At 45.9% G+C, this 24281-nt stretch overlaps 2 protein-coding genes across 2 annotated transcripts; one reads left to right on the top strand and one right to left on the bottom strand.

Annotated features, from left to right (window-relative positions):
• Positions 1 to 562: 562 nt before the first annotated feature.
• On the bottom strand, positions 563 to 11739 carry LOC141785990 (semaphorin-5B-like). The gene is made up of 22 exons (XM_074664668.1): positions 11609 to 11739; positions 7682 to 7870; positions 7512 to 7611; positions 7383 to 7428; positions 7240 to 7302; positions 7058 to 7156; positions 6775 to 6988; positions 6410 to 6695; positions 6203 to 6338; positions 5912 to 6119; positions 4917 to 5124; positions 4680 to 4797; positions 4413 to 4597; positions 4178 to 4321; positions 3936 to 4083; positions 3617 to 3842; positions 3313 to 3534; positions 3071 to 3241; positions 2827 to 2976; positions 2498 to 2533; positions 2091 to 2302; positions 563 to 2006 (listed from the first exon to the last, which is right to left on the bottom strand). Exons 2-22 carry the CDS (start codon positions 7824 to 7826, stop codon positions 1845 to 1847), a joined length of 3279 nt encoding a protein of 1092 aa, XP_074520769.1. The 5' UTR covers positions 7827 to 7870; positions 11609 to 11739; the 3' UTR covers positions 563 to 1844.
• A 2329-nt stretch (positions 11740 to 14068) lies between these two features.
• Positions 14069 to 23925, top strand: kpnb3 (karyopherin (importin) beta 3). Its single transcript, XM_074664697.1, has 26 exons — positions 14069 to 14234; positions 16791 to 16871; positions 17547 to 17739; positions 17831 to 17933; positions 18023 to 18119; positions 18206 to 18310; positions 18642 to 18764; positions 18853 to 18973; positions 19048 to 19135; positions 19237 to 19343; positions 19440 to 19564; positions 19643 to 19732; positions 19819 to 19992; positions 20076 to 20294; positions 20371 to 20454; positions 20535 to 20667; positions 20795 to 20916; positions 21000 to 21096; positions 21176 to 21348; positions 21456 to 21567; positions 21658 to 21713; positions 21793 to 21915; positions 22087 to 22306; positions 22382 to 22610; positions 22690 to 22831; positions 22909 to 23925. The coding sequence occupies exons 1-26, from the start codon at positions 14157 to 14159 to the stop codon at positions 22993 to 22995; spliced, it is 3282 nt and encodes a 1093-aa protein (XP_074520798.1). The 5' UTR covers positions 14069 to 14156; the 3' UTR covers positions 22996 to 23925.
• Positions 23926 to 24281: the final 356 nt, after the last annotated feature.

Here is a 24281-nt window from a genome sequence, read left to right as displayed (position 1 = left end):
TAAGAAGTTCAGCCCCAGTTTTTCAAGCTGCTAATGGCAAAATGTAGGGCACAAGTGCAGGAGTGTCGTCTATTTTGGTGACGCTGTACTGTCCGAACTGTGGAGCTGTTAAGTAAAAATAAACACCAGTAATCAAAAGGGCCTGGTTTGATTTCTATATCTGGGTTCCTGCTGTCTGATGAGACATTACAAACTACCTGTTCCACCTGTCTGTTAGCATCCTTGTGAACATGTGAGCACAGAATACCTGCCTCAAGGTGATCAGAGTTCTGCGTGTCGAGGACGTGAGACTGACTCAGCTGCTGTTCCTCCACCAGGTTCTCCTTTAGCATCAATTATTCAATAGTTTTGATCTTTTAACCTGAAGACATGAAAAGGGAACATCATAAACATGATGTAAAGAAAAAGTGGAGGAGATCGAGCTCTTAGTGACTCACCTGCGCGGCTTTCTTCTCCCCTGATGATGAATTATTAAAGACATAAGGGACACTGAGAGAGAGAGAAGTCACTGGTACGTCCTGTCTTCTTGTTTGTGCAGTCTTTGAGTTTTTCCAGGTCTTAGCAAAACAATGGCACCAAAATGTATTTATTTGTCTTTTTTTACAGTGCGCATTATACAAAAATATAGAGTACCAAAGGTTTTTGAGTGTCCAAAAAGGCAGTGTTCAGTCAAATTCACATCAACAGGCGTCCGTGTGGACTAAAAACAAATGAATTCAGGGACAAATTGACAAAATTCTTCTTAGAAACTACAGTTTCAAGAATGTGGGAAATATAAATACAAACATTTTTGTACAATTTACACAAATGTGCTAAAATCTGTGTTAGAATGTCAGTGCATGCAATCACTCTTACACATCGTATCTGCTCTTGTTTTCATGCTACATCATATTTAAAGGTGAGAAACTCCTGTTTTTAATCACAACAGTGGAGTGGTGTGCTCAGCCTGCATTAGCCTGCCTACCCTCCACCTCACCCTCTGTTCATGCTGCGTCTGATTTTACCTGTCACACTCTCACTGATGCTCTCCCTGTCTCACGGCTTTGGCTTTCCATATATCTGATTCCTCCACGATTCTTAGTTTTAGCCTGTGAGAGGAAGAAATCCAAGGTGAGACTGGAAAAAAAACGCCTCAGTATTTCTACAACTTGTTTGTTCTTGTTGTCATTTAGCGTCCCTAAAAGTGTGGCCCAACCATCCTTAAAACCATCACAGTGAAACATGCTGTTAAACACACATTGAAAGCATCTCTGTTCTGGTGTGAGACTCTGATATTTACAAGTTTCGCTGCAGAATATTTGGTGGTTTCTGAACAAAAACCTTTGTGCAGCAACATCAGAAAAAAAGAAGAGTGAATGAGAAGAAAATGCCCGTTATTTTTTACAAAGTTGAAACATTTCGAAGTAAAATCAACATGCTTTTAAACAGTGTACAGTACAAAGTGAGGTGAGTCAACGTGTCCTCTTCAGTGTTGTTTTTTCTGGTGTGATTAAAGCACACTGAGTCTGTATCATGGGAGTCTCAGTTTCACAGTACATGTCTCCTCTGAGTCTACGTCTCTGTCTTATGGAGCAAAAAGATTTAAACATTATCCAATGAGAAGGAAGAGGCTGAACAGAAGCTGAAGTAACTGCAGGAAGATGCAGATTTGTAAAAAGTCTGAATTTAAAATGTTCTTCGAGAGACAACAACGTCACGTTGAGGTGAATTTTTCTGACAAACTGTTTCTGGATGAAGGTTAAAAGAGGATTTTGAGATGTAGTTTTTTAGGTGTTGGCTCTCAAACTTTCAGCAGAGTCTAAAAAATTCAGGTGTGGTTTTTGTGTTCAGAGTGTGGACTCCTCTCAGCTGTGCAGGTAGGTCCTGCAGGGGGAGTCCGGGTGGAAGTCGTACTTGCTCAGGCTGGGCGGGTAGTAAGTGGTCGTGAACATGTTGGTGGGCGGCAGCGGCGAGGGGAAGTGGTTGCACGTCTCGTCGTTGACGTGGAGGTTGTTCTTGTTGAGCGTCTGTAGGATGGAGACAAAGAAAGTTTGAGGTGATGAAAGTGAAAACAGGAGAGTGGAGCTGCAGAGGGACAGATGTCTGCTCACCTTGAACTCCATGGGGATGTACTTCTCGTTCTTTGGCGTGGCGTTCCCCTGCTTGTTGTAGGTCAGGTGGTTTGGGGTGCTGGGGTGGATGACGGCGGACTCTGCAGACGGACGGTTCAGGTGGTGGCAGTAGGAGTAGGTGAGCGCTGAGAGTAATGCTGCTGCAAAGAAACTGGTCAAACCCACGGCTATCAACTGGAACAGAGTGAAGGCTGAAACAGAGAGGAGGAGACACCTTAACCTCTGATTTTTGCTCCAGAGATTGACAGCTCGTAGATTGTTGATTTTGATTACGCCTGAGCATGCACTGCACTCCTGATCATCTGATGCAGGTTTAGGACAACAATACAGCGTTTGCACAAGGAAGGAGTTGTATTTATTGTGAAGAGGTAATTAGATTTACTCACTCCCACAGCTCTGGTTCTCCTGTCCTGGTAAAATAACTAAAAAAGACAAAGAAGAGACAAAAACACAGTGAGGTAAAATCACTTCCAAAGATCAAACAGACAAGTTAATTTCCAAAAAGGCTCCATTGTTCTCCTCCGCTGACACCTCCATTAATTCATCTTTTTAATTCTCCTGAGGCAACGCGTCAGCATCTACTGCGTCTGATTAAACCTTTGTATGACTCTGACTGGGTTTTTTTCCACTTTGCATCAGCAACAGTCTGCAGAAAATTTACAGCACACAGCAAACCTGCTGCAGAATGAGCTTATAAAACCCCCCGTGTGCTTACCGGGCACCTCGTGAGGCTGGCAGGGCCGGGACTGTGTGATGTTCCCCTGACAGAGACCCGACTCTGCTTCCTGATCCTCGCCACAGTGTCGAGTGCGGTGCTGCAGACCTTCATCGTCACAGTCCCCCCAGCTCGTCCACTCTCCCCAACCTGACGACCAAAGATGGAGAAAAGCGCTTTCTTATGTTGTTCTGTTAACTCTCATTTTTTGTGTTAGCTGCAGTTTTAGCTGTATATGTCGTACCTTCACATGCATGTGTGTTACACAGCGCCTCTTCAGTGTGCAGGCCGATGCAGATGTCTCCTCCACTTGCAGGAGGAGGGTTACTGCAGGTCCGAGTCCTCTGGTAGTGTCCTCCTCCACAGCTGGAGGAGCAGGGCGACCAGGAGGACCAACACGACCAGGCTCCATTCACTGGAACAACAAAATGATTAAAATCCATACCTGCTGCTGTTGCTGCTCTCACTGCTGCGTGCGTCTTTTACCTGCACAGGGCTGCGTGTTACAGTCCTGGTACTCCACCGGTGACCCCACACAGGCACTGGGGTTAGTCCGGCCCTCTGCGTTCATGCAGCTGCGTTTCCTCGTCCTGAAGCCTTTGGAACACTGCTGCGAACAGGTGGACCACGTTTCCCATGATCCCCAGCGCACACCTTGAGGCTGAGACAGAGTTTGACCACTTGTCTTCACCAAGCCTTCGACCAGAGCTGCAAAACACAGCAAAGATACATATCAAATACATTATTTATGTATAATTTGCTCCTTGTTTCAGCAGGTTTGGACACTCACCGTCAGTCTGACAGGCTCCAGTCCCGTCGTTGGGGCAGAACCGAGTCTCCAGCTTCTTCTTGCCCAGCTGGAGCTGCTGAGGATCAGGCAGCAGGGCTCTACAGGTGTACCTGAACCTCTGCTCCTGCCTGGACCCGTCATGGCTGACGTTAAAGGGTATCCAGGGGGTCCAGGGGGTGTTACGGCGCACCTCAGGGCAGGCCTCCAGGTTACAGGCCTTATACTCCTGAAAAAGTCGTTAGCATGACGCAGATGTTATCAAACTGCAGGTTTAACAACAGGAGGTGAAACTATGTAAAACACACAAGCAAAGCTGTACCACTGAACATCCAGGGCAGGTGTTGCCGTTCTCACAGGTTCTCGTCCTGGAGTGGACTCCGCCTCCGCACTCAGCGCTGCAGTGAGCCCAGGGGCCCCACAGTGTCCACGACACAGGCAGGGGACAGGGCTTCTTATCATTGCACAGCCTGGAAACACAGACAGACACAGACACTGAGCTCCCTCCACAAACTGCTGATGTTTCCAGAAACATTTCAAAAGTGTTTAGATATTCCTCCTCACCTCTCCTCTCGACCCTGACCAACACAGATCCGGCCTCCGTGGCGAGGTGAGGGGTTGTTGCAGGACCGCTGCCTCACTTCGAACCCAATCCCACAGCTGCTGCTGCACTGACCCCATGAAGACCAAGGAGTCCAGCCGCCGTTCCTGAGGGAGAAAACGCAGCAAAGACCCTGATTTAAGACATCTTATCATCTTAAAAAAACAACATATGAAAATTATCTTTATCTCCATGTACCTGGAACAGTTCGCCACCTGGATAGTCGATCCCTTACACTCCACGCCTCCACACCTCGCCACAGGCCCGTCACATGAGCGGGAGCGACACATGCAGCTGCTGACAGAGCCCTCGCCATCGTCGTGGTTACATATTGTCCATGGAGCCCAAGGACCGAATCCGCCGTCTTGTGTCAGATTCCTCATCTGTAAAAGGATTTAAACTTCCTTTTAAAGATGAAGAAACTTTTTAAAGTCAGCTCCTGCAGATTGAGCGACTGTGTCTTACCGGGCACTCTGTGATGTTCTGGATCCAGTGGTTCACGTTGGAGCTCTCTTCGATGGTGGTGCAGCGCTTCTGTTTGAGGTCCCAGCCGCAGTACGGGTCCCGTGCTTCCAAACAGTGACTGAGACGAGAGCAAAGACTTGGTCAAACTGGAAATACTGTGTTGTGCATGCATGAAAATCTTTGATCCCAGCAGCAGAAGTGAGCTGCACACTGGAGTTGCTGGTTCAAGCGTCTTACCTTTGAGCTGGATAGCTGGAGCAGCGCTCTAAGGGGATCTTCACCAGTCTGTCGTCGAGCCCCACAAACAGAGACCTGTCACTGCGGAGGAGTCTCAGGCTCTTGATTGGTGCGATTCTGCCTTCAGGGAGGATCCTGAGCTCCTCCAGGTAGCAGCCATAGAGGTTTTTGTTGGTTGTGGCAAGAGCCTTCATGATGGTGCCATATTCTGATTGGATGAGATCAGCGTTTTAAAATTACAATGTTACAGCTCCAAAGCATTCTCCTGTCTCCTCCCTCCCGTCTTTGGTTTTGCTTTACTGTCTTTTAGCCTTTCTCTTATCTTTTATTTCCCACCAATTTAAGTCCATCCATCCTTTTATTTACTTCTTCTATGTTATATTAATATATTCTGAATCAGAATCAAGTTTTGCACATACAAGGATTTTGACTTAGTGTGTTGGTGCAACAATAAACAAGACAAACAATACAGAATTGAAATCTGTAAAATAGAATATAGAGACAGTTAAATTATTGAATGTACAAAAATAAAAAAAATTTATAGAGAAATATTTTTTTATTTTTATAATAAATACATTCATTACTATAATTATAATTGTTGCTATTAATATTATTATATTATAATAATATTTTTTTACTTTATTATTTTATTATTATCATGATTATCATTATTATTATTTTATGTCTTTTACTTTATTTTACTTTATTATTATTATTATTATTATTTTTAATTTTTTTTTTTCTTTTACTTTATTATTTTACTTTATTATGTTTTTTTATTATTATTATTTTACTTTATTATTATGATGATTTTTAATTTTTTTTTTCTTTTACTTTCTTTTACTTTTTTAAATTTTTTGTATTATTATCATCATTATTATTATTATTTTACTTTATTATTATTATTATTATTTTTATTTATTTATTTATTTATTTATTTATTTTAATTATTATTTTATTTTAATTTTTTAAATTATTTTTATTATTATTCTCACCTGTGCCGATGTACATGACATGGTAGAGTCTGTCCCGGCCCTCCACCACGTCCACCACCAGTTTGGAGAAGCGCAGGTTGTCCTGGGTGAACAGAGGGTTGATGGTCACCGGCTGGACCACGTCGTTCATGAGGAAGAGTCTCTGTGCGTCCTGGAGGCTGCGCTCTGTGAGGTTTCCTCCAGGGCCTCCCTCCTCCAGAGTCCCACACTGAGCAACCAGGAAGAGGAGTTAGAGTCAAAGTTTGTTTTTAGTGTGATTCTGCAAATTTTACATGATTGTGGACACTGTACCTGAAAGTTGGGTATAGGGTTTGGCGTGGCGAGCCAGGCGGTGCGAGGGTTCTCCTGGTAGCGAAACGGTCCGTTAAAGGCCTGAGTGATGGAGCTCAGGTTGAACGCACAGATAGCAGACGCTGAGATGCTGTTCCTACAGGAAAGGAGGATCATGGTTAGATATTAGCAAAATATCAGAGGATGCCGTCAGGTATCGTCACTTACACGTTCGTGGTGAAGATGCCGTAGATCAGGTCCTGCTCCGGGAGGTAAAACGTGCTCTGCAGCTCGTTGAAGTAAAACGGGATTTCTCCAGAGCGGGAGCAGTTCAGTCGAGCTTTCATGAAGGTGGTCCATGTGTCCTCAAGCAGAAAACGTCCGCCCATGTCGTTTTTACAAACTCGGGCCACACGGGAAACCACCATCTTCCCACAGTCGTTCTCCACCGCCGTTTCTCTCAGGAAGAAGTAGGCGAAGCGGCCGATCTCGTACACGGACACAAAATGAGGCTCTGAGGATGAAAAATACAGAAAACATGACGTAAACAGACACAAGAAGATCAGACAAACAAACCAGGGTTGTTTTATTACCGTTGAGCCATTTGGAGTTGTACTGCGCAGTGCGTAACGGCGGCATGTTGCCCAGACTCCTGTAGATCACAGGGTCACGTCCTGAGAAGTCGATCACTGTTGCTGCGTACAGCTCGCCTCGCTCTGTGACCATGGCGGTGGAGTTGTGTCGTGGGTCGTACGGACAGCGAGCCACGCCGTTTACAGAGTCCAACACCTGGCTCATGTCGCTGATCTGAGAGAGGAAAGGGATGAAGCTCGCACAAAAAGCACAGTTTAATACTTGTCAGACTTGGTTACCAACCTGCCTGGTGATGCACACAGGGGTGAAAGCGTTCGTCCCACATGTGAAGAGTGTTGTCCCACTTATCAGCAACACCCGGATGTAGTTCTGACACTCCTCCTGCAGAGAAACAAACATCAGCATCAGCCTCTTTGACTCATGTGTCATCCAGATCGAGTTAACACAAACTGGGTTACCCTGACCTCAGTCTTCCCTTTGCTCTGACACGAGCGCTTTGTTTCTTCATCAGGCGACCACTCTGTCTCCTTGGGAGGAAAAAGGAGAGGTTTAACGTCCTCAGCACAGGCGAGGTTTGGTGTGAGAGGGTTAGAGATCAAAGAGTTACCTGTATGAGCGAGGCGTTGCTCAAACTCAGCCTGAAGAGGAAGTTTCTGAGAAAGAGATTCTCCATGTTAGTCAGGATTCAACACTCTAATCAAAAAGGTGTAAACATCGTCTGGTTCAGGAGTTTCACCTCGCTCCCACAACAATCTGGTTTCTGCTCAGGTCCAGAGCCAGCTGGGAGAAATCCTTGGCTCCTCGACGGGAGAACTCTGACATCCACGGCCTTAACGCTGGAGGAAGGAAGGAGGAATGAAAACATTGCTCATCTTTAGTTTCAGGAACTTTGAGGAGTTTGCTCACCTTGGTATGAAAAGACAGGATGCTCCTTCCTGCTGCAGTCTGCAGGTTTGACCTGCGGCTGCTGGGACAGACACACGGATGAGAGGACGACCAGTACGAGGCCGCAGGGGGAGAGAGCCCGCGCCCCCCAGCCTGATGTTACCATAGCTACAACAACATCCAGTCCTCTGTTAGGTCCTCAGGAAACACCTGGAGAAGAGGAGATGCAGCAGGATCAGATGTTCTGCAGGTAAATTATACAAAAACATCTTTCACTGAACGTTTTTCCTCTCTGTCTCCGTCTGTCTGCTCAGGCTGTCGTGTCAGCACGACTCGGTCACGGCTAATTCACCTCAAAAGGTCCGAGCCGCCAATCTCTCTGAGGCCGCTTCTGAGACCGAGGGCGCCGTCAACAGAAATCTTTATGACTGAGGAGAGCCATTCAGAGACGGGCCGGGCCGGCAGCCAAACACGGGGGTGTGAACTTTGAGCTGTGAGCCCCATGAGGGGTCTTTGTGTCAACATCAGAATCCGTTTATGTTCATCAAATCTGCTCGGAGGCGGCGATACGATGATGATTAGTGCAGGCTGAGGGGTCAGGACACGGGGAAAGCTCTCTGACCGAGCAGGTGACATGAAACAGAAGAAGAAAGCAGGGAAATATGATGTCTATGAATCACAGACGTTAACGTTTTAAAATGATAAATCTATGTCTTCTTCTTCTTCATCCTCTGGCTGATAAAGTGTTTTTTCTGCAGCTGCTTCCCGCGCAGCTGAATGTGAGCCTGTCTCCTGCTCTCCAGGACGACTGAATGTGAGTGAAGCAGAGGTTTTTGCTGCTTAATGAAGCGACAGGAGCCGAGCCTCCACTGCTGGCCTTGCTTTTGTTCTGTGCCAACGCTCCTCTCGCCCTGCAAAGGCGGGCCGGTGAGAGGGCCTTGTGTTCTGGGATTTATCTTTTCAGACCGACGCAGGAGACGTCAGTCAGATTCTCCAGGGGCAGGAGGAATATAAGGATGCAGATACTCGCTCTGTGACCGGCACAAAGAGAGCTCTCCAAACAACCTGTACGGACGAGTTCTTTATCAGCTGTGACACCGCGGGTGCTGCTGAGGTTAAATCAATAAAGTGAAAGCGATTTCAATGCTTCTATAAACTAAACATCCACCTCCACCTCCATCAAGAAGATAAACATCTCCTGGCAGCAAAGCTCGGGACTGTTCTGTCAGAATTTCATGATAAATGACATCTGTAGTCCACAAAGGGTTTGGGGTATTTTGTTCAAGAGTCTAAAGGCGTTAAGAAGTCAGCTGTTTCTTTGTTGGTAAGATTTATGAGCCAGTGTTGACGGGAAGTCAGGAAGTAGGAAGTGAAAGCTCTCACACATCCCTGCTTGTTGTTTTTCTGGTGCCAGGAGTGTGTAGGAACAGTCATTCCCTCATGTAGCTGCATGTGTTGGAAAAAACAGATTAAAGCTTCCAGAGATTAGAAACACAGTCTCTGATTCATGTGACCTGAGTGTGTTTGGACTGTGGGAGGAAAAAAAACCACGGTGGGAACATGTGACCTCCACAGACGACCAGTTCTGCTGAGGATTTACGGCCAAGTGTGAAGTTAAAAACGTGGTTTCTCTGCGTCAATAAACTGATATCTGACAGGTGTATTTTTGATCTCCTCTCACGGCTCTGTTTGCCGTGTGATTTTTCCTCCAGACTAATCCTCCTCACTCCTGCCTCTGCCCGTCACGTGAGGCCGCGCTCGGACGAAACGCAGACTCGGTTTAACGGCTGGAGAGTCTGTTTGAAGAGCTGTCAGAGAAACACAGAACAGAGCGCTCTCCCTTTATTTACCTTTAGACATAAATTATTCATCCAGCACATCAGGCTGTCTTTGCCAATCAGGTTTATCAAATTATCACAATCTAGACAATGGCCTGTTTCACTGCTGACAACTGGAACAAGTGGAGCAGATCCAAACTCTTTGTCTCTTACTTATTCAGAGTTTTAAAATATGTAAGAGCCGACCTTTGTTTTAAAAACAAAGGCATTCCTTCATTATTAAGCTCCACTAAGTCAAGATGAACCCTCTTCTCTGAGGTGATATATGACAGGGAAATTAATTGCCAGTAATTATTCCCTCATTCAGACGCTCTGTAATTTGTTCCTCCATGGCACCAGGAATAAAAGAAGCGAGTACAGCATCTGACCTTTGTGTATCAGCCTCTTGTCTGAACTCTCTTGTTCTTGGACTTCATCCAGATATCATTAAAAGAAAGAAACACCCTCCTCCTCCTCCCCGCACAGAAAACCTGAGATTCCTCACTCGGATTCACAAACACAAGCTGTGAAAGAAAATCCCTCAAAACTCTGTCTTGCTTCCAGAAAGTGAACCTTTGAGGAGCAGTGATATAGATTTCAGACGTAGTCAGTTGATGGAGATTTGTTGGTTGCACTGAGAGGGCATCCAGAGTCTCTCCATCAAAATATTCAGGGAGGACCATTTCCGAGGCAGTGTTCTCAGCTCCTTCCTACGGGGTGAATGGCCTCTCTGTGCGACCTGCCAACTATCTGCCAATGGCTGCTCTCTTTTACAAGTGAATGGACTGAGTTTAGCCACAGTTAAAAAGACACACTAACGTGCCATGGCCGCGCCACAATGGCCGCCCGGGTAATTTGCCAAACCTAATGATGCCGGTTTGGCTCCGGAGAGAGGAGGTAGGGTGCAGGAATCCTAAAGAGGCTCACAGCTGCACCCATCCCTCTCTTCCTCTCTGTCCTCTTCTATTCCTCCATCATCGACTCTGTTTCTTCTGCATTCAGGAAAACAACGCCACCACGGCAGGTGACTGAAAACATCTGAGACTTTACCCTGGGTGAATTTCTGCACCAAACTTCTGCAGATAAATTAAAGTTATGTCAGCTCAAATGTGATTGCAAAGTCAAGTTTAACTTCCTACAAAAACGAACGCATGCATCTATTTCGGCACCTAACTGATGAGATCTAAAGGTGTCACCTCCTAAACTCAGTGCAGCAGGACCACCTGCTGTCACATGACCTGCGTACAAATTGTGGGTGGATGATATCAGCCGGGCGAACTGGGTCAGAGCTCCGGGAAATAAAGGAACGGGTCCAAGATTGAAGTCACATGAGCTTCTTTTCTCTTTGAATATCCGCCTGGTGCACATGGAGGATTTTGTCAAGAGGAGGACGATAAAAGGAAAACTATCTCTGCAGAGAAATAAGGTTGCTGAAAGTATATAAACTAAAAGTATTTAAGTTAATCAGTTTAATTCCTGTAGCATCAGAAAATAAACTGATATCATGCAAATCAGAAATTCTTGGCGGTATCTCCTTAAATGTCAGAATTTACGGTACTTACGGTAATGACCAACACTTCAAATACCACAAAGATGATTAATCTGTAAATATCTGTGAGTAAGTTTTGATCCTATTACCCTGAAGAGCATTCATCCGAGAAGGAAAAGGAGAATGTAAATGCATTTTTTCCGTTTAATCTGCAAAGAAGCAGCTGCTTCTCTTCAAAAGATCTACAGGGAAAATGAGGCTAAAGGAAACTGAGCTTTACTAATTTAAGAGCAGATGAGAAAAGAACAAACAAGATGTCAGAGAAACCAAATAAGTCTTAAATCAAAGGTATAAATGAAAAAAAATTATGATTGAAAACATGGTTTCTGCTCTAGGTTGTTGTTTCTTTCCCCTGCTTCCCTTTCACAAATCACCTACATCCTAATTTCAGTTTTAAATTAACCCTCCGCAAGCTGAGGAAGAGGAAGAGCCGAGGATGGGATTAAAAAGGGAGGAGGGAGAGGTTAAAGGTCATGTTATACATCATTAAAGGAGAACTGAGCCTATAGAAGAGAAGCAAAGAGAGACAAGGGCAGGAACAACTGCACCAAACATGCACAGCAAACAGAAAAACAAACTTACTTCTCCACCATCACCGAAGCGATGATCCGACTGGAAGCAGCAGCACAGATTCACAAAGCTTCACATGGTGAGAGAGAGAAAGAAAAGAGGGTCTGAGAGGAGCTGTTACACATCGGCACACAGTGGCACGCTGACCGGAGTGTGTGCAGAGCGGACGGTGGGGGGTGAGAGGCGGGTCGGAGTAAAGGGGTGTGTGTATGTGTGTGTGGAGGAGCTGGGGGGAGCAAAGCATTCCTGTTTGTGCAGAGCAAACTTTACTCTGTGAGTGGCTGGGGATGTCGCGCTGTGTGTGTCAGAGTGTGTGTATTGTTATATTTGAGAGACACGGTTGTGTTTTGTCAATTCATTTGTCCTACAAGCACACAGGAGAACAGAACAACAGTTTTAGATCTTACAGAAATGGTCTTGAATGTGCAGTTCCTCTCAGGCCGGCAGGGGTTTGACTATATGTTAAAGAAACGTCTCAGTAAAGGACTTCCATTAATCCCTGACTGTCTCTGAGTGAGGCCTGCAGTGGTTTCCAGCAGCTCTTAACCCCCAAAACCAGCAGCCGACCCCGAGCCCCCACATCACCGCCCTCAATGGACACCTTGTCCTGCACACAGAGCTCCACTGTGAGCCGCCCGGCGTGTCTCGGAGAAATATTGACTCTTAATGCTTCAAAACATTCAGCTCGCTCCGGTTTAAACAAGGCAGGATGTGTTGACGTTTGAAACCCCAGGAGTGTCTGAGGTTTACCTTTACTGGGGCAATAAAAGGGAGCTCACACACACAAGCAGAAACGGGAAGCTGCAGATTAGTCAAGCAGCGTTAGGAGGACACTTTATATGGATAACTCCAGGAAGTAGACTAATGTGAGAATTGGTGACAGCTCCAAACTTGTCTTATTTGCTCTTTATGTTTTGTTTATTTGCTCTTGTAGATATAGAAATGTAAAAATGAGATGTTGTGGCTTTGGCTGCAGTTTATAGACTTATTCCTTTATGGTCACAAGGTGAGCAGCACGGCTGTACTCACAGATGTCAGAACATTAAGCCTTGCTACTGACTTTTCCAAGAACCTTGAATAAATAAAGGCTAAGCACACTGGCTCTCACTCCCACAGTGTCACAGAGGGTGAATTCACGCCTGTGTGAGTGGAGAAAAACCTGAACTCCTCCTCTCTGCAGCCTGTCCATCAGCCCCTCAGCATTAAACAACTTCTTTCTCCTCTCATCCATCTTTCTGTCCTTTTCCACTTCAGCCTGACCTCAGGAGAAACTGTGGGTGTCAGTGGGTAACACACTCCAGATTAATGATTTAATGCCACTTCCATTTAGGGAGTTATATATATTAGCAGTAAGTTGTGGTTTGTGTGAGCAGCTCTGAGGCTGAGTTTTTAAAGGTGGAGGATACTTTTGTGTTGTTTTCCTAAAAAAATATATATATATAAATGAAAGTCAAACTTTATGTATTTTTAAAAAGTAATGAAAATATTTGTTAAAAAACTTCACATTTGGGTGTACAGTGACTAGACATTGCAGCATATAATAATTTCATTCAAAATAGTTTGGTGTGACTTCCCTCGATCTTGATCAATACAGATCAGCTGCTTTTATGCCATTTGACAGCTTTTTCATGAAAGAAAGTTAAAAGAATGAACAACCTGGAGCTTACCTCTGCAAAGAATCCATCAGCACGATCAAGAGCTGAGTCCAAAGGCATAGGATGGAGCAGGTCCATCAGAGTCTGGATAACTGAAAGAAATCAAATTGTAGGTTGAGTCCTCCTTTAGATTTTGCTGCCATCTAGGGGAGTATTATGGACATGACACACTCCTCTCATGGTTGACCTGTGAACTTGTTTACAGTTAGAAATCGTGTGACAAACATGTATTTGGGCCCTTAAAAGTTTCTAAAAATTTAGAGGAAAAAATAGGGGACTTTATGAAGATGTCACAAGTTAGAATACAGATAAAAGATTTTTTTTTTAATTTGATCGAATTTCTAACACATTTTATATTAATAAACAGTTTGTTTTTCTCATAGACTATACATTAGATGCTATTTATAATCTATGGCAGGGGTGCAAACCTTCGATTTAGTGACTCATGACTAAGGGTCAGTTCCTATAACTGAAGTATAAAACCTTACAGGTCCCTCAATTGTCTCATGAGACCCAATGTGTCAGTTAATACGTCAGGATTGTTTTAAGGCAGGATCGGGATCTGGATTTTATCATGATGACAATTTAACCCCCAGGGCCTGGTTTTGGACATGTGGTTTATGGTTTTCCTCACATCGCTGAAGTAATATCCCGCGCTTTAGTCATTCACTGTGAACTAATAGGAGCAACACATTAGCTTTCCTGTGTCACGTCTGTCCAATAGGCGCAGGGAACCCGCGTGAGCCAATGGCATGCGTTAAATGAGGGACTATTGACCAATCAGCAACATTGAGTGTTGACTAGTGTGGCCAATAGAAGGTTAGCAGCATTGTGTGACCGAAGCAGGGTCTACCGGGCTCATTTCGCCGCTTCACCACCCGGCTGGTCTTTTGGATTTCACTGCAATGGCGGAACAGCAGCAGTTCTACCTCTTGCTGGGCAACCTGATGAGCCCTGACAACAACATCAGGAAACAATCAGAGGTGAGTGGAGAGATCGGAGCTGGATTTACTAGATGACAAGTGTAGCAGTTGAAGAAATCAGGGGCGGTTGGGCTAGCTGTAGCTAGCCGCCTAGCTGTCCTGGCTGGCCGCGCGCGCAGTCAGCTCTCACGTCACTGCACAGACCCACTGCACGCGACCAATTCGCTTAAAGTCGCATCCGCCCAGCCGCGTTGATCACGGGGATTACTGGGTTTCAGAGATCGATAACGATAAAGTACATTGTTTAACTGAATAACAACATTTATATATGATTTATGATTGTGACACAGTAGAGAAGAAAAGCTGTTGAGGTGCGGAGCCCCCTGAAAGCGAACTGACGCGGTCGAACCTGCTGCTACTCCCTCCGACCGGCAACGCCACTTTATGACCATTTATGCTCCTTACTGAGTGAAGATCTAAATGCGTACAAGATAGCGATGGTATACTGTCATTTAAAAAGTCACTGATGGTAGATCTTTGGACTGGGTGGGAATTTTATTCAGAGATTGGGGACCAACAGGGCAGGGCTGACTGGAGTTGAGGCGAAGAGAAGGCGTGCGGTTGGAGCGCACCAGCAGCAGTACACAATAACCAAAGGCGAATTCTTCGCCGCGTCAGTTCGCTTTCAGTGGGCACACACCGTCGGACTCCGTAGCCCACGTGCAAAGTAGAGCCGCCACACAGCACTACTAGTCAGCTAACGCTAACTATTCCACCATGTTGCGCAGTTACGTAGAGATAATATAGTCCCCTGTCAATAAACTATCCGTGGCGCTGTGTGATTGTGTGTGTTTATGTAACGATCAGTGTGTTTGATTAAAGTGAAATGTAGTGTTTGTTATGATCATTGACTAAAATCTACTGCTGACACAGTAGCAATCTAGCTAGTGACCTAGCTAGTTGAGAAGAGAAAGTAGCATGATGCTAAACAGGTACACAAGGGTGGATAGTTTTATAAGGGTGGATTTAGTGAATAAAAAGCATAAATTCAGAGGGTCAGTACGATCATACAAGCACAGTGATGAAGATACTAGTGGGGTTCGTTACAGAGGGGGAGCTAAGTCCATGAAGAGTGTGAGCTATGTTAGCAATGCTAAACGCAATGCAATGGCCTTCAGTTATTTAACATTAAAACTACTAAGGGTTACACTTTGATTGTTCCTTTACATGTATAACATGTAACTGCAGGGCCTGGCTTTCTGCAAATTTGTCTATTTCTTACAACAGACAGTTCATCATATTAATTAAACTGCAGAGATTAGAGTTAACTTGCTTGATCATAACAGTCTTAATGGCAGACATGTTCATCCATTTCATGCTTTTTATGATACTGTTTACAATTAAATGTACATCCTGACACAAATCTGAAATATGATATTAACTTCAGACCAAAACAAAATCAGACTAATTCATTAAAATATTCATATTTCATGATTAAGACTTGAAGAGATGAGAAATAACTCAAATAGAACCCTTCTTATTTCATCTAGGCCAAAACATCCTGCTATGACCTGGACTAATCTAGTCCTCTAAAGGTGTGTTGTGGTTTCTGGCACCATGCAGGTCTTTGAAGCCCTGGAAGTTGTACAGTGCTGTGGATTAGCTTCTCTTCAGATTTGTTTGGGCTCAGTCTGGCTGCCCTATTCACTTTTTTCCCACCGTGATTAGCCTCTGATGGCAGCAGAGCATTGTTGCCACAGTTTACCTCTTTTAGCACCCGACTTTTGGATGAGGTTGTTGAATCTTATCACACTCCCCTCACTCATTTTGCAGTCAGCGATTTGCTTTGTAAACCGCAGACTGTCTGCCGCGATGCTAAGCTCATTGGAATTCATCCTTTACAGAAACACTCCCTCTCTGTTGCAATGGGGCACTATCCCTTTGGTGAAGACACTGACCCTATTCAAGTATCAAAGCATTATCACTCACTTCCTAGATTACCAAATAGAAGACATAAGACACATTATGAATCTAAATATTTAGACACAAACCCAGACTTTGCAGCTCTGAAGTTCTTCCTGGAGTTTCTATTCAAAGGGTCAGTGCTCTGATTTCTCCCCCACCAAACTGCTTCCCCCCCAGTGTTACTCCTCCCCGTCTTGCTGCTTTATCATGCAAATGCTTGCATTTGGAAGAACCCAGTTTGGGTTGTTTGCTGGAGAGTGGCTAGAGGTCTTCGCTGTTTCTGTTTAATTAGGATAAGATGATGTGTTTGAATGTTTTCCCTCTACTCTAACATCCATGGATGAATGTTTAACCGTGAACCTCATACCTCGTGTGTACCAACTGAATAATGGATGATTTAAGAGGACAGGATTAGCATAAAGTTTCAATCATTACATCATGTGATGATCTAAAAATAACTGCCACATCAATCATTTCCCCTCCTGTTATTGTAATTAAAAAGAAAGTAGTTTCAGGGTTTGACGGTAGCCACACCTGTTCAGATGAACAGAGATTAGCGTTTGTTTTATTTGTTTTGTTTCAGGCTGAAACAAGTTAAGAGTGATGGTTTTTTACCTCATCCTAACCACTGTCTGATGATTTTCTTTGCAGGAGACCTATGACAACATCCCAGGTCAGAACAAGATCACATTCTTGCTGCAGGCCATCAGAGATGCATCCGCTGCAGAGGAGGTTTGTACTCAAACAGACATCTGTGCTGTGACTTCTTCATTTTCCTGGTTTGTCAAAGTCTAACAGAAAATCCATCAAACTTTTTTCGGAAGGAGTTTTTGGACTGCAGTCCAGTCATCACGTAACCCTCACAGCCTGACGCGTAGCTACGAGTCATGAGTCACAGTTTTGGCATTTGCAAAGTTGTGTATACTCTGAGTCCAGCAGCTGCTTGGTCCCTCACGTTTCCTCTCCTCTTCTTCACCTCGGGTTGATATTTTTAGAGTCCTGAAACAGGAGCAGGCGGAGAGAGGAGCTCGGTCCTCAGAGAGTGACTCTGCCTTTCTGAGATGATGCAACTTTTATCAGCGTCACTTTGTTTTCATTTTGAAGTCTTTTGCCTCACGCTAAAGCTTCAGAGCCTCGAAAACAGACTTTGGAAATGCTGCTCAGCCTCCTTTACTTTGACGTCTCAGGTTTTAGAGCTTTAGGATGACAAGTGTTTTGAACTTGTGCTGGAATATTTTCTTTTTAGATAAAGAATAGACATATTTTAAAAGTAACCTCAAAGTTTGTCTTTTGATGGATAATTTTTCCTCTAGTGAAGTTGAACCCTCCAGAATAAATCTGTCATAAAAACCTGACCACATGTCTCTGTTGGTTACACCTGCCTCACCTCTGAGTTTGTCCTCTCAGGTCAAACAGATGGCGGCGGTGCTGCTGCGGCGGCTGCTGTCATCGTCCTTCGAGGAGATCTACCCGGGCCTGACACTGGAGATGCAGACGGCCATCAAGACAGAGCTGCTGACCAGCATCCAGCAGGAGACCTCGCCAAACATCCGCAAGAAGGTCTGCGACATCGCAGCCGAGCTCTCCCGCAACCTCATTGGTGAGTCCAGACGCTCTGTGGGAGAAAAAGATATTTCTCATGAAAGAAACTTTTTAAACAAAGTTTCTAACTCTTCTTTCTCTCTGTGTAGATGATGACGGGAACAATCAGTGGCCTGAGCTGCTGAAGTTTCTCTTTGACTCTGTAAACTCAGAGAAAGTTGGCCTGCGTGAAGCCGCCTTGCACATATTCTGGTGAGTTCCTCGCTCATGTTTCTTTAAATTTAGTCGTTGTCAATAAAAACTACATTTAAGTGCTCACGCCTTTTCCTTCCCCTCTGTAGGAACTTCCCAGGAATCTTTGGTAATCAGCAGCAGCATTACATGGAGGTGATCAAGCGAATGCTTGTTCAGTGCATGCAGGACCAGGAAAACCCACAGGTGAGACTTTTCTCATGTGAGCCTGTGAGCCTGAGAGCTCCCTGCTTCATGTGACTGAAGATTAAATATCTTAAACATTTCCTCAGATTCGCACCTTGGCTGCTCGGGCTGCAGCATCCTTCGTCCTGTCCAATGAAAGCAACACAGCCCTGCTGAAACACTTCGCCGACCTCCTGCCAGGAATTCTGCAGGTGAGAGGAAACAGATGTTACTCAGAAACCTCCTGAGCTTTTTGTTGATCCCTTTGGACGACACTCAATATGTAAATAAACTCCACAGAGTCAATATATGGAAAGTAAACGAGGAAGCTGTGTGTGGATGGAGCACGTTAGACGTCATCAGTGGTTTATGATCTGCTGTTCGATTGTGTACAGACGCTGTTTGCTCACACACAGTCTTTATTATTCACACAGAAGGACGGTCAGCTGCTTCTCCCCTCACTAGCTACATGGTTTCTCGCTTTGAAATCAACAAATAAAAGTTTGTATGTTCAACACTGACCTCAGTTCTCTTCTAAACCAGGCGGTGAATGAGTCCAGCTACCAGGGAGATGACTCTGTGCTCAAGTCTTTGGTGGAAATTGCTGACACAGCACCCAAATACCTGAGACCCAACCTGGAGGCGACCCTGCAGCTGTGTCTCAAGGTGAGTCTGTGACTCAAAGAGGAAGGAGAAGTCAAGCACCTGTCTGTTTGGATGTGACACTCACCATGACTCCTCTGTGTCCCCTCAGCTCTGTGCAGACACCAACCTCACCAACATGCAGAGACAGTTAGCCCTGGAGGTCATCGTCACTTTATCTGAGACTGCAGCCGCCATGTTGAGGAAACACACGGCCATCGTGGCACAGAGCGGTGAGCATCTGGTCCTCTGTTTGTCCTCTAACTGTGTTGTGATCAGACAGCTGAGTAATCTCTGTGCGTTGCAGTGCCTCAGATGTTGGCGATGATGGTGGACCTGGAGGATGATGACGAGTGGGCGATGGCAGACGAGCTGGAGGACGACGACTTCGACAGGTGAGAGCTGGAGGAGTATAGTTAAAATGAAGAAGCTGAGAGGGTTTGGTCTCTGGCTTTGAAAGATTAAAATGAGTTATGTCTTTGTTTGTTGCTCACAGTAACGCTGTAGCTGGAGAGAGCGCCCTGGACAGAATCGCCTGCGGTCTGGGAGGAAAAATCATTCTGCCAATGATCAAGCAGCACATCATGACCATGCTGCAGAACCGTGAGAACATTTCCTCTGTCATAAAAAGTTTGTTTTTGTTCAGTTTATCCTTTCTGTTTCCTAAAAAGACATTCTTGCTGTGTGTTTCATCTGCAGCTGACTGGAAGTACCGTCACGCCGGGCTCATGGCGCTCTCCGCCATCGGGGAGGGCTGTCACCAGCAGATGGAGGCCATCCTGCAGGAGATCGTCAGCTTCGTCCTCCTCTTCTGCTCTGACCCTGTAAGAAACAGCCTCAGACTTTATTCTTCGAGTTTAAACAGTTGAAGAAAAGATTCTGAGTTTGTTTTCTTTCCTCAGCACCCAAGAGTTCGCTATGCTGCATGCAACGCCATCGGTCAGATGGCCACAGACTTTGCCCCAACGTTCCAGAAGAAGTTCCACGATAAGGTGAAGTAGTAAAAACCAGCTGCACAGTCACTGCAGGATGTCAACGCTTTAGCAACACTCTGACCCTTCATCCTTTCTCCCTCCAGGTGATCTCCGCCCTGCTGCAGACCATGGAGGACCAGAGTAACCCTCGCGTTCAGGCTCACGCTGCAGCCGCTCTCATCAACTTCACAGAAGACTGCCCCAAAACTCTGCTGATCCCGTATCTGGACAGCCTGGTGCAGCACCTCCACGTCATCATGGTGGCCAAGCTGCAGGAGGTAAGAGGGATAACTCCTTCAGAATCACATCCTGCTCCAACCATGAACCTCAGGATCTTAAACAAATCCACCTCCTCCTCTAGTTGATCCAGAAAGGCACCAAACTGGTCCTGGAGCAGGTGGTGACATCCATCGCGTCAGTGGCCGACACAGCAGAGGAGAAGTTTGTGCCATATTATGACCTGTTCATGCCATCACTTAAACACATCGTGGAGAACGCCGTGCAGAAAGAGCTTCGGCTGCTGCGCGGGAAAACCATCGAGTGCATCAGTCTGATCGGGCTCGCTGTCGGGAAGGAGAAGGTATGGAAGAAGAAATCAGCAAATATAAAAAAGTTTGACTTCAAACATCTTCATGTTCTGTTTCTGTTTTTTCCAGTTCATGCCGGACGCCTCCGCCGTCATGCAGCTGCTCCTCAAAACACAGACAGACTTCAACGACCTGGAGGACGACGATCCTCAGGTACAAAGAGCTCAAAATAACCACGAGTCGTCTGCTGTTTGTGTTTGTTCCGGTACCTTCTGATGGCGTCTCCATTTTAGATCTCGTACATGATCTCCGCCTGGGCCAGGATGTGTAAGATCCTGGGGAAGGAGTTCCAGCAGTACCTGCCTGTGGTGATGGGCCCGCTGATGAAGACAGCGTCCATCAAGCCTGAGGTGGCTCTGCTGGACAGTAAGTCACATGATGGAGGCCACATGGAGACACTGACTGACATTTATTTACAGAGTTTAGAGCGCCCTCTGCTGGATGAAACACAAAACTGCTTAAACACAAAACTGAAAGATCTCTCTGTGTGCAGCTCAAGACATGGAGAACATCTCTGAGGACGACGGCTGGGAGTTCGTGAACCTCGGGGACCAGCAGAGTTTTGGAATCAAGACAGCCGGCCTGGAGGAGAAGGCCACAGCCTGCCAGATGCTGGTGAGACCTGGAGCCTCATGGGAGAATCAGACTGATGTGAAGCTGATTTAAAAACTTTAACTGTGTTTGTGTGTGTTCTCCAGGTGTGTTATGCCAAAGAGCTGAAGGAGGGCTTTGTGGAGTACACGGAGCAGGTGGTGAAGCTGATGGTGTCGCTGCTCAAGTTTTACTTCCATGATGATATCCTTTGAAAACATTTAGCTCACACATAGAAAAACATTCAGTTCAGTTTGCTCTGATGTTTCCTTAACGGCCTTACGTGTTCGGGTGGCAGCCGCTGAGTCCATGCCGCTGCTGCTGGAGTGTGCACGGGTCAGAGGACCAGAGTACCTGACCCAGATGTGGCACTTCATGTGTGATGCTCTCATCAAGTCCATCGGCACAGAGCCCGACTCTGACGTCCTGTCAGAGATCATGCACTCGTTCGCGAAGGTAACTGGACTCACCTTGTAAAGAAAGTGACAATCCCTGGAATCAGACAGGAATGTTTCGATCACCTGGAAGAAGTTCTTGAACCAGGTGTTTGTTTTCTTCTTCAGTGCATCGAGCTGATGGGAGACGGTTGCCTGAACAACGAGCATTTTGACGAGCTGGGCGGCATCTTAAAGGGAAAGCTGGAGGAGCACTTTAAAAACCAGGAGCTCAGACAGGGTGAGTTTCTGCTTTCAGCTCCGAGAACTTTAAAGGAATCACACTCTCACAAGAAAAACAGTTTTAACCTGAACCTGTTCTGTCTTTCAGCCAAGAGACAGGATGAGGACTACGACGAGCAGGTGGAGGAAACACTACAAGATGAGGTAAAATTCCACCTGAGTTCTGTGAGCATCGGAGAAGAAAAAGCACCTGAGCTGATTTTTTTTTCTTTCTCTCCTTCAGGATGAAAACGACGTGTACATCCTGACTAAAGTGTCGGACATTCTGCACTCAGTGTTCAGCAGCTACAAAGAAAAGGTGCTGCCCTGGTTCGAGCAGCTGCTGCAGCTCATCGTGCAGCTCATAGTGAGTATGACTTGAAAGTAAAGACGTGCATAAGTTGTACAGAACCACTAGATGGCGCCAAAGCCTCCTCTCAATCACAAACAGCTGATTACAAGATCAAGTAATAGTATCTGCAGGTTTGTTGACATTAGGTGAACTTTGACCCTCCTGACTGACCCACCTGCTCCTCAGTGTCCCAACAGGCCGTGGGCCGACCGACAGTGGGGTCTGTGTATTTTTGACGACGTGGTGGAGCACTGCAGCCCCTCTTCATTCAAATACGCTGAGTACTTCCTGAGACCGATGCTGCAGTCGCTGTGTGACACAAGCCCAGAGGTGCGACAAGCTGCAGCGTACGGCGTTGGAGTCATGGCTCAGTATGGAGGAGAGAGCTACCGCCCGTTCTGCACAGGTGCGCCTCACACAACCTCACCTGTAACCACATGATGGCGTCGTTTCTTTGGTTAATGTGATGTTTGTGTTTCAGAGGCGATCCCCATGCTGGTCCAGGTCATCCAGGCAGCCGACTCGCGCTCCAAAGAGAACGTCAACGCCACAGAGAACTGCATCTCCGCCGTCGGGAAGGTCACGAGGTTCAGACCCGAATGCGTCAACGTGAACGAGATCCTCCCTCACTGGCTCAGCTGGCTGCCGCTCAACGAGGACAAAGAGGAGGCGGTGCACACCTTCGACTTCCTGTGTGACCTCATCGAAAGGTAGAGAAGCCGTCCATCATGTCATGTTTTTTTTTTTTTAACTCAGGGATGAATCCAGCTCACTGTCTTCTCCTCACAGCAACAACCCCATCGTCCTTGGACCAGACAACTCCAACCTGCCCAAAATCTTCCTCATCATCGCAGATGGCGTCGCAAACGAGTCGGTGAAGAGCGAAGATGCGTGCAGCAAACGGCTCGCAAATGTCATCCGTCAAGTACAGGTGAGCCTCATCTCTCCCACGTTTGGCGTCCTCACGCACCGTGAGGTCATGAACTCATAAGTGTCTTTGTTCCTCAGGTGTCGGCAGGATTATGGACACAGTGTGTTTCAACGCTGAACGAGACGCAGCAGAGAGCCATACAGGACCTACTGAACACTGCCTGAGCCTGAATCCCGTCACCTCCCTGCTCTAAAAAAAGAAAAAAAAGCCCATGAAGAAGAAAAGTCGAGCTGTCGGACCTCCTCCATACACTCCCCGTCCTCCCTCTCGCTCTGATCTGTCGTGTATGGACGCCGGCTTCACCCATCACCACCTCACCCTAACATGAAAGAAATCCACCTCGGCCGGGGGGAGCAGGTTGGGTATTTAAGACGAAGGAGGACTCAAACTTCAACCGCAAAGACTTTCACCCTGAATCCAAGGCGGCGGGGACGAGAGGAGCGTCCCTGTCCTTAATGTGTCTTCTATCTGGACGTTTTGTTTCCAACCATTCCCCGCTAGTCTTGTCCTCCACGCCGCCCCGGGGACAAACTCATCAGACAGTCGGGCTCAGAGGGGGGAGAAGTGGGGAAACGGGGACATTTGATGAACTGATTGATCGAACGAGGTGGAAATGCACACTGGGCAATCACTGCCTGTCTCCTGTGAATCTTCTTTTTTTGTATTTTTATTTTATTCTCTCGTTCAGTGTTCCCCGTGTTACCTTGTTGGGGGGACGGCCTCCGCTCAGAGGCCCTGTCTCTAAAGTAACGGCATGTTAAGTGGCTAACTCTAGAAAATATAAATAGTTAGGATTTTACATCCTCGTTGTCTGGGAGGTTTTGATTTAAGCAGCTTCTGTCCTCATAGCCTTCCAGATGTGTTTCTGAAATGTTTGCTGAATGGTTCTCAGCCCTTTAGGTAGCATCGTGAGGGGACAGGGCTCAGAGAAGAGCAATAACATGTCTGTAGTCACATCAGCGTGGCGTGCCGCACGTTGGAGGAACATGAAATGTAGAGTTGATGTAAAATGCGTGCTACCATACTCTTAACTTTACGGTTTGACCCTTTACAGTCCTGCAGGTATGTGATGGAACTTCTGAAAATACCGACAATAAAATTCCATTTCAGAAAAGTCTCATCCCTCTTTCTACTTTTTACTAAAGCTCTGCTGTGATCTCATCTCTTCAACTTAAACTCAGATTATTTACCTGATTTCTGTTGCTTTAAATTAACACGCTCCAGTAGTCTCCCTCAGCTGGCTGCCATGAACTTTAAGCTCTTGTTTCTGTCCCTGACAGGCTCAGACTGTTCCTCTACGGATCCCTGCAGAGAGAAAGATGACGGGTTTTACTAAAAATAGATGTTACGTCCCCGTCCTCAAAGCCCTCAAACTACACTGATGATTAAAACTTGAAGATTTATTGAGCAGTGTGAGAGTTTTGCAGCTCAAACAATTTAACAAAACAGA

This window comes from Halichoeres trimaculatus, unplaced genomic scaffold (assembly GCF_033239565.1).
Source record: "Halichoeres trimaculatus isolate MK-OKI-2021-1 unplaced genomic scaffold, fHalTri1.1 fHalTri1_scaffold_24, whole genome shotgun sequence".
Classification (NCBI taxonomy): Eukaryota; Metazoa; Chordata; class Actinopteri; order Labriformes; family Labridae; genus Halichoeres; species Halichoeres trimaculatus.
The sequence above is the reverse complement of the archived record's forward strand: the minus strand, read 5'-3'. Positions and strand labels throughout refer to the sequence as shown.